At 48.5% G+C, this 9,458-nt stretch overlaps 1 protein-coding gene across 1 annotated transcript; it reads right to left on the bottom strand.

The window, feature by feature from the left end:
• Positions 1 to 212: 212 nt before the first annotated feature.
• On the bottom strand, positions 213 to 8,040 carry ZNF628 (zinc finger protein 628). The gene is made up of 2 exons (XM_029585289.1): positions 7,672 to 8,040; positions 213 to 6,385 (listed from the first exon to the last, which is right to left on the bottom strand). Exon 2 carries the CDS (start codon positions 6,372 to 6,374, stop codon positions 2,925 to 2,927), a length of 3,450 nt encoding a protein of 1,149 aa, XP_029441149.1. The 5' UTR covers positions 6,375 to 6,385; positions 7,672 to 8,040; the 3' UTR covers positions 213 to 2,924.
• Between the last annotated feature and the right edge of the window lie 1,418 nt (positions 8,041 to 9,458).

Raw genomic sequence — 9,458 nt, 5'->3', positions numbered from 1 at the left:
TTTTTTAAATCGGGGCTTTCAGACTCTCTTCTGATACACTGATGATTCTTCTGCCACTGTCAGACATCATAATCTGGTCTTTCTACCCTACTTAATTCAGTAGCAAGAAATGAAAAACATGCCAAAGATCCAGTGAAATGCATGGCAAGACCAGATAATTCCCACACCCCCAGACCTTTTCACACCTCTTGAGAAAAGAAGACAAATCTGCAAAAGGTTAAGAAGTCATAGTTTTATTATTATAATCATTAGTATTTTTAGTTTTCTTTAAGTTTTGAAAAAAAGGTAGCGTGTTTCCCTTTTGCAAGTCTACAGTTTGGTAATACAGGACTGGCTTTTTAGCACCTCAGCAAGCGAAGACGAAGAACTGGGCGACAAAGCATGGCCACCACGTTCAAGAGAGGGATAATGAAAATCTGCGCTCCCTGGCATTCAACAGGTGTTGGTTATGGGCAGAAAGGAAGGAAACACAGCATCTCTGGGGGCAACAGCTTAGAGAGGGATGACCAGATTAATCGGGGATCATGGGATTCGTAGCAGTTTGTGTGATTCCTGCCAAATGTTAACTCTCCTATATTTTACCCATCGTTTCCCTTTCATACCACTAATTTAATGACTTTTATGCAGACAGGTTACGGACCACTGTGGTTTACGGAGGCCTTCTGTAAAGTGATAATAGATTTAAAAAAATTGGAGGCTCACACTAATGGAAAGCACAAGATGAACAGATATTTCAAGCATCAAAACTCCTGGCAGGAATTCATGCAATCCAAGCAGTGCGCCCACAGAAAATGCTTTGATGCATCACACAATTTGCCAGATAATGGTTCCAATTGGCAAGATATAAACCCCTATTTTTACAGCTTTTTTTCTTTTTTTTTCATATCAATAAAACGTTTGCTGGCATCGGGTGTAAAATCTCTCCGCTTTTGGTTTTAGTATTTATGCCTCGTGTTTAGAAAATATACAAAAAAAAATAGTTTTGGAGTATTATATGATTATGGAATGGAGGTTCAGCATTTTCTGTGAGCGCACGACTTCTTCCTAAAAATTCAATATCTATTTATTACCTTTACTATTAAATAGTGTAAGCCCTCAATTTTTTGTATACTTTACGATCTCTAATTTGACTCTTTTTCTGTGGGCTTCTGTAGAGCTAAGTGATTTCTCCCCCCCCCCCCCAAAACAGCCCACTGCTGGGAATGAACATTCTGGAAATGGCTGCTTGATGTCCAGCGTCTGGTAGCAAACCTCTTCCCTCCTCTGTGTATTGCTGATGTTGCTCAGGAACGCACCAGGGGGAGCAGTAGTTACAAGCTTCCATCTTCACCAAGGTTTTATTCTCCCAGACAGACTTTCTGCCTGGAGAGCAGGAGGTCCATTATTCAAGAGGATTTAGCCAGATACATTAAGGGCGTTCCAGAAGGGACGTAACTGGGAGGCGTTGAATTAGCCGGCTAAGTTAACTGGCTAATGCCAATATTCAGAGCCAGATGACTTGGCCGACTAAGTCTGGGGAGATCAAAGAGCTGCCCTAAAGTTAGCCGGCTCACTCAATAAGATAGCCGGCTATATTCAACAGTGTGGCTGTGCTATTGAATACGCCTCCAAAGTTAGCCGGCTACCTTCGCTATCCGGACTGTGTCCGAATATAGACTTCCATAGGATTTGAATCTTTAAGCTACCTACAAACAAGTGTCTTCCTCGACTGAACTAGTAGGCATCTGCCTGCCTTTCTGCTTAAGGGATGGGTTTCTCTCCCCCCGAGTATCGAGCAAAACAGGAACAGCCAGAACAGGCAAAATGTCAAAGCAAATAAATACATTTCCATCTCAGAGAGTGTCAGCGAGACCCCCCCTTAAGACAGAAGGTTACCGGGACCTTTCAATCATCCACCCCTGGCCGCAAGAAAGGCCAATGTGGAAACAAATAAGAAAATCTATTTTTTTAAGCCTTGTTCTCAAATTGCAAGGAAGAACACCTCTAGGCAAAACTTAGCGAGAAATCTACACGATATAAGAGAAGCAAAATCCCGTCAGCTGGCGTTTTGGATCTCCTGCAGCAGGGGGGACTTATCCTAAGCAATGTGTCTTACACCTTCACCCGGCTTGCCGCCACCCTTTGAGACAAATGGATTTATTTGCTTTGACAATGCGCCTGTTCATATTGTGTTCTGCCTGTTCCTATTTTGCTCGATAACTTTTGTTCCAAGGACAGTATTTGCAGGTTTTATATGTAGTTTATTGCCCCGAGTAGGTGTGGCCTTTCTCACTTTTCCTTTTTCTCCATAAACAAAATGTTTACTAAACACTACAGAAAAGAAACAGTATCACACAATCAAAGTGCTAAATAGTCTCCTAAAGGAACAGCTTTGCCCCTGACAAGTTCGCCTTCAGTACCGGGGCGAGGAAGAAAATCCTCTTTGTTCGCAGGTACACAAAGAACTGAAGTCAGTTCTGAGGATGTGAGTGCAAATGTTGCCCTTGCTTCCCCAACAGCACAAGGGGGGGGAATCACATTTCATTCCCAGCACTGGCCCTGCCTTAAAAGCCCTTGATCCTTTTGCTGCTATCAAAAGGCAATGGCTTATCTGTGGGAGCTAGGGAAAGGTTAAATAATCTGCACAAGCAGCGGAGTGCACCTTATGGGGGGGTTTGCGTCGGCTTACTGGGCTGGTGCTCTCCTTGTACTTGGTTCTTGCGTGAGAAGAGCAGCCTTTATGGAATTTTTGCAGGCTGCAAGTCTGTCTCCAAACAGCTTAGCAGAAGAGACGGTCTCTACTAGGATGGCACCAAGCAGAAGCTTTTCCGTTTGGGCCGGCTGTATTTTCTACATTGGGACCTGCTAGTCTCAGTCAAGATAGTGCTGGAGACCTGGAAGAAGCCCGCACAATGGCTGAATCCCTGTCCAAGCTCAGGCACAGTTCAAAAAGTGTGAACCAACTGAACGCTGGGCACGGTTTGAACAATCTGAATGGCTGGCAGACCTTGCTGGTGCTGTATACTCTGCACCGGGCTCTGGACTAGTTGTAGGGTCTGCAGGCTCTGCGGGTTGCTGGAGGGCTGCAGGTTTTGAAGACCCTGGAAGGGTGGCATACTCTGACTGCTGGGAAGGGATCGCACTTGCAAAGGATTCTGCAAGATCTGTACAGCATTTAAGCTCTGGGTGCCCTGCAGCATCTGCACATTCTGCCTGTTTGGCAAGGCCTGGACGTTCTCCACCACCTGTAGGTTTTGCCCGCTCTGTAGTCCCTGGATATTCTCTAGTACTTGCAGGGCCTGCTCTCCTGGGGCGCTGCGAATAATGAATACTTTCTGCCCAATAGTTGCTGCCTGGTCCTGGTTGCCCTGCACTGTCTGGATCTGGACATTGGGTACCTCCTGCATAGTCTGAATGCTCTCCACCTCTTGCACACACAGGCGGGTCTGCTCGCCATCGGCGTTCTGCAGAACGATGACATTCTGAAGCCCTTCCTCCATCTGCAGGGTCTCAAAGTGCACATCCTGCATCTCTTCCATCGTGTGCAGATCTTCCATCCCGTCCCCAGTTCCCAGCAGCTCCTCCCCGGGGGAATTCTGAACCACAATCAGATTCGGGCTCTCCTGCAGGCCCTGTGAGCTTGGAAGGGCTTGGAGGTGAATGTTAGAGAGCTCTTGAGAGGTGGGAATTGTTTGGATCTGAACACTGGGCATCGCTTGATGGATTGGCATGTTGGGCATCTCTTGCTGGAGCTGAACATTGGATATCTCTTGTTGGAGCTGGATGTTGGACACTTCCGATTTGATCACTCTGGGCAGATCTTGAAGCTGAACACTGGGAATCTCTTGAGAAGTGGACATTCTCTGAATTTGCCCACTGGGCATGTCCTGTGAGCTGGGCACTGTTTGGATCTGTAGGCTGGCTCTCTCTTGAGATCTGGCTAAGGTTCGAATCTGCATGCTGGCCACTTCCTGGGAGCCAGACATTGGTTTGATCTGCACATTGGGTGGCTTTTGACCGAGCATGTTTTGCAAGACAATCATATTCTGTCCCGCCTGCAGGCCTGGTGTCCTGGCTGAGCCTTGCAAGGCTTGGATCTGTACATTCTGGATGGACTGCAAGCTGGGCAGCGCCTGTCCTGTGTTTGGTAAAATAATAATATTCGATGTGGCTGAGACTTTGGAGGCGGTGGTGGATGGGCTCGGTTTCTTAGGTCTGCTGCGTTTCCGCACTGGTTTGACCTGCTGGCTGCCCTGAGGTGGGCTTTTCTGTAACAGGACGAGATTTGCGGGGTTTGGGGGGATGGGCACCTTCTGCTGGGTGGGTACCACCTGTGAATTAGGCAGCAGGATCAGCTTCTGGGTGCTTTGCTGGACACTTGGGATCAACTGCAGTCCCTGTGCTGTCTGTACCAAGAGAAACGTTTGGGAGTTGGGAGGGGGTGGTGGGTTGCTGACTTCCAGGTTCAGAGTGGCTTGTAGATTTGGGATTATCTGGATCCCTTGAGTGCTGGGCAGTATATGTATGTTTTGGAGCCCCTGCGAAGAGCTTTGGGCAGTGCCCTCGGTGGTGGCAGCAGCAGAGTTGCCTGTATCTGCAGCGTGGGTGCGCAGATGGCGCTGGAGATAGGAGGACATAACAAAGCCTTTTCCACAGATGCTGCACTTAAAGGGGCGCTCGCTGGAGTGGGTGCGCTGGTGGAGCTGCAGGTTGGAGGAATGGGTGAAGGTCTTCCCACAAACGTCACACTTATAAGGCCGCTCACCGGTATGGGTTCGTTCATGCTGCCGCAAGTTGGAGGTCTGCGTGAATGTCTTGCCACAGATGTTGCAAGCGAACGGACGCTCGCCTGTATGCAGCTGACGGTGCCGCCTTAGGCAAGATGTGTTCTTGAAGGACTTGCCGCACTCAACACAGCTGTAGGGCCGCTCCCCTGTGTGCAGCCGGAGGTGATATTGATAGTGTGAGGACCATTTGAACGTCAGCCCGCACTCGGCACACTTGAAGGCCCGGACACCTGTGTGAACACGCTGGTGAATAGACAGGAGCGAGGAGCGCTTGAAGGCCTTGCCACATTCCAGGCACTTGTAAGGCCGCTCCCCAGTATGGTCTCTCATGTGGTAGCGGAGCCCTGAAGAGCCTTTGAAGGCTTTGCCACACTCCGTGCACTTATAAGGGCGGTCCACCATCTCAGGGGTGGCAGCAGCAGCAGGGGTGGCAGAGGGAGGGAGTACAATCTCTGTGGATTGCGGGCAAGTGACCTCCGCCTCAGTCTGAATGAGCTGCTGCTCCTCGGTGTGAGTCCTCTGGTGCACCAACAGGTTGGAAAGCTGCACAAAGGTCTTCTCACAAATGGAACACTTGAAGGGCCGCTCATTGGTGTGGCAGTAGTGGTGGCGAGAGAGCCCCATGGCGTTCTTAAAGGACTTGTCGCAGGTGGTGCAGACATAGAGCTGGGACTCTTCCACATGGCTCTGTTGGTGGCTGAGGAGCAGGTCCTCGTTCTTGAAGGTCAGTTCGCACTCACCACACTTGAAGAGCATCTCTACCGTCTCCATGGCATCTGTGGTGGTCAGGAAGACCTCGGCCGGCGTACAGGCCAGGTCCGCCTCAGCCTGGACATAGGCCTGCTCAATAGCGTGCGACTGCAGGTGCTTCTGGAGATGGGCATGGGTAGCGAAGACCTCGCTGCACAGGTCACACTTTTGCATACTGGCACAGGAATGTGTGCGCTGGTGAAGCAGCAAGTTGGACGAGTGTGTGAAGGATTTACCACACTCCCCGCATTTGTAGGGCCGCTCCCCGGTGTGGATGCGTTGATGTTGCCGTAGGTTGGTAGACTGGGTGAAGGCCTTGCCACACACCGTACAAACGTAAGGTCGCTCGCCCGTATGGATGTTCCTGTGGCGCCTCAAGCTTGACGAATTCTTAAAGGCCTTCTCGCACATGTTGCATTTGTAAGGACGCTCCCCAGTGTGCTGGCGCACGTGGTACTGATAGTGCGAAGACCACTTAAAGGTCATGCTGCAGATGTGGCACTTAAAAGAGCGCACGCCCGTGTGGACACTCTGGTGGATCTGCAGCAGGGAAGAGCGCTTGAATGCCTTGCCGCAGTCCGCGCATTTGTACGGCCGCTCCCCCGTGTGGCTCCGCTGGTGGTAGAGCAGAGCCGAGGAGCCCTTGAAGGCCTTGGGGCACTCGGAGCACTTGTATGGGCGCTCGCCCGTGTGAGTCCTCTGGTGGTGGATCAGCCTGGAAGACCATTTGAACACCTTCCCGCACTCCTGGCACTCGTACTGGTGGTCACTGCTGTAGGTCTGCTGAGGCTGCTGCAGTGGGGACTGCGCTTTGGGTGCTTCAATCTCCGTCATTTCCATCTGGTAGGCTCCAACCATCTCACCAAAACCTGAAACAAGTAAAGCAAACGTCTGTTCTTTTCCCCTAAGATGTTCTCCTTCCCAGCACCTAAAAGGTTGCATTTCCAGGCCACTATGGTGTACCCCCACCCCATCTCTGGCGGGGGAAGATTTTCCATATCCAGGTTAAAAAAAACCAAAACAAAAACTCCCTCCACCTCTCCCAAGTACCCTACCTCTTAGGAAGCAAATATTGCCAGCCAGACAGAAAGCCTCACAATCCGAATCTGCCCCTTTAAAAGTAAGCCTGAAACAATTATCATCCAGGTGCTTACTATGGCTTCACCTGCCTTTAACCTCCCACAAAGTATTTAGCCAGAAATACCTGGAAATGATTATAATATATACATATGGGTAATATTTTACATTTTTTTGATCTAAATCAATATGGTTCTATGAGGATACAGGTAAAAGGGGATGGGGCCTTCGGCAGCCAATCACAAAGCAGGGATTCTCCCTGCCACTGGATAATTCTGCAAATAAGACACCATCTGAAACAGAGTGGCTCTTTGACCGGCCACTCTGCTCCAAGCTGCAGCCCTAAAGCCAATTATTGGTCAGGATGCTACTGCCCAGTGTCCAACTTTCTGGATGGAGAATTTCTGACCTCACATCCTACTGTACTGTAGGATGTCTTAGTTCCAGGAAAGTGGTGCTGCGGGACCAGGAAGGATCTTGCAACCTAGTCAAGAATGAATGCATGAGATCCATTCGCATGCAATGGAGGAGGTGCATGCAAACAGATCTTTGATAGATTCATTGTAGAAATCTTGAAAAAAAAGACTGCCCTCGAGGACCACATTTGTGAACCCCTTGTGGAGGAGGAATGTCAGAAACCAGGACAGACACTTTTTTCTTATTCTTCTAATAAGCCTGCCCCTTTAATAGCTAAACTAATTGTCTGGAGAAAATTTTTTTTCCTACTGGCTATGCTTTTAAAATTCTGCTCCAAGTTTAAAATAAAAACCCTACATCTTTTCGCCTCTCCTTAAAAAAAAAAAAAAAAAAAAAACACCTGTCGGCTTTTATTAATCCGCCACATAAAACACCTCTTCCTGCCCCTTTACGGAAAATATCCGCCACACCAAATATCCCTTTTCCTCTCCTTTAAATAAAGGCTTTTCAGAATTATTATCGGCCGCACACAATCCACTTTTCCTCCCCTTTAAGAGACGTCCAGCTCCTTTAAGGAACGCTCCGTCCGCCGCTCCTCCTCCTCCCGGCAGACAGGGTGGGGAACCACACACACACACACACAAATAAAACCTAAACAAACCTCGGCAAGCTGCGGAGGAGCGAAGTTGTCGCAATATCTTTCCCCGTGGCTCTGTCACGATCGCATTGTCAGCGCAAGCTGGGGATAACGGGGGGGAGGGGGAGAAAGGAAGGGGAGGGAGGAACGGCCGCAGCGCGAGGCACCCAACCTTTATGGGCCCGCGCGCGCACACAAACCAACGGGCTTTCTGCCCTCACGCGCTGCGCCTGCGTCACCGCCCTAGGCCGCCCATTGGACGGTTGTCTTTCCTCCTCCGCCCCCTCCTCCCCACTTCCCTCCCGTCTCCGTCCTCCTTCTTCCCGCTCGCGAGCTGGAGACAAGGCTCCGTTCGGCTGCCTTGATTTGGGAACGTGGCATGCCGGGAAGTACAGTCGATTTCCAGAATGGAATGCCGGGAGGTGTAGTTCCTTAGGTCTCGGACTCTTCCTGCAAACTATACCGAGAAGGATGGGAACTAGGGGGGCATGCTGGGAGGTGTAGTCCTGCTTGGATGCTGGGAAATGTGGTTCCTCTGTCCCATCCAAAACATGACAACCATTGTGCTCCTATATTTTCATTGATCCTGAGTTTACCTAGTGGTTTTGTGTGTGTGTGTGTGTGTGTGTGTGTGTGTATGTGTATTTATTTGTATTTTTCAATTTATAGTCGGCCTTTCAGACACTTCAAAGCAGATTATATTCAGGTATTGTAGGTATTTCTGTTTCCTAGTATCTATGTATCAGTTTATACTTTTTAAACTTATTTCTAAAGCTGCACAAGAAGACTCATCTATTATAAGGGCCCATAGGCTCCTTACCAGGAACATAGGTCTCTTGTAGAAAGGTCACAGGATGGATAGGGAGTGGCCCTAGGTGGCCTCAACCATTCACCTCGACATTTCCCTTGGGCTGGTACTCCAATGGTTCATTCCATTGGCTTAATATAGAGACCCCCCTAGAGAGTTCTAGAGGGAGGGCAAGCTTGGGGCTTGGAGAAAGAGGAGGTAAGGTAATGCAATGTTGGTTTACTCACACCTTTTGGTGGTTATTACAGTGAGCCTAATAAAACAAGCAATATAACAATATAAATCATAACGTAAGAAATACCATGCTGGATGAAACCAAAGGTCCATCCAGCCAAGCAAATCATCAAATACGACCTCATAAAAATACAACAAAAATTCCTCACCTCTACCTGGGGGCCCTGCAAAGGCCTTTTGCCTTAAGGAATAAAAGAAAATATAAGTACTTTCCGTTTTTTTCTTTGGAATTGGAGAGTTTTTCCTTTTGCTAAAGGAAGATAGCACATCTCTCGTAGGGTTTGCCTCTAGGGAGAAAATGTGATGACTTAAGTTGAATGTCGGTATATAAAAAATAAATAAAAAAATATATTTTGTGGAGATGAGTAGTACATTTCTAAGGGTTACCCATCCTGTTTGTGTACCATTTTTTTATACAATGCCTAAAGTACACATCATTAGAACGACCTCCTGGATGCACTATAGTCTTTTCGAAGGGTTCCCTTTTGGAGCCTATATCTCAATTTGTAGATACATTTTTAAGAGAGCATGTACAACGACTTCCTTCATACGTTCGCGATCCGGCAGATGTTATCACTATTTTAGAAAACTATTCGGGTCTGCAATGCACATCCGTGGTTTTCTTGATCCTTTCAGCTGCTCTTTGGAGCATTTCAGTAGTGTGTACCCACAGTTCCCGGAGCTCCTGGCTGGTCAACTGGGCCACTGGAGAAGGGACAGACAATGGAATGGGCAATGGTGGAGTGGATTGCCTGCCCTAAATGATCTG

This window comes from Rhinatrema bivittatum, chromosome 19 (assembly GCF_901001135.1).
Source record: "Rhinatrema bivittatum chromosome 19, aRhiBiv1.1, whole genome shotgun sequence".
Taxonomy (NCBI): Eukaryota; Metazoa; Chordata; class Amphibia; order Gymnophiona; family Rhinatrematidae; genus Rhinatrema; species Rhinatrema bivittatum.
This window is presented reverse-complemented; position numbering and strand designations above follow the sequence as displayed.

What these genes read in the sequence shown, in the direction of transcription:
- ZNF628 (XM_029585289.1), bottom strand. Translation starts at nt 6,374, where the DNA reads ATGGTTGGAGCCTACCAGATGGAAATGACGGAGATTGAAGCACCCAAA.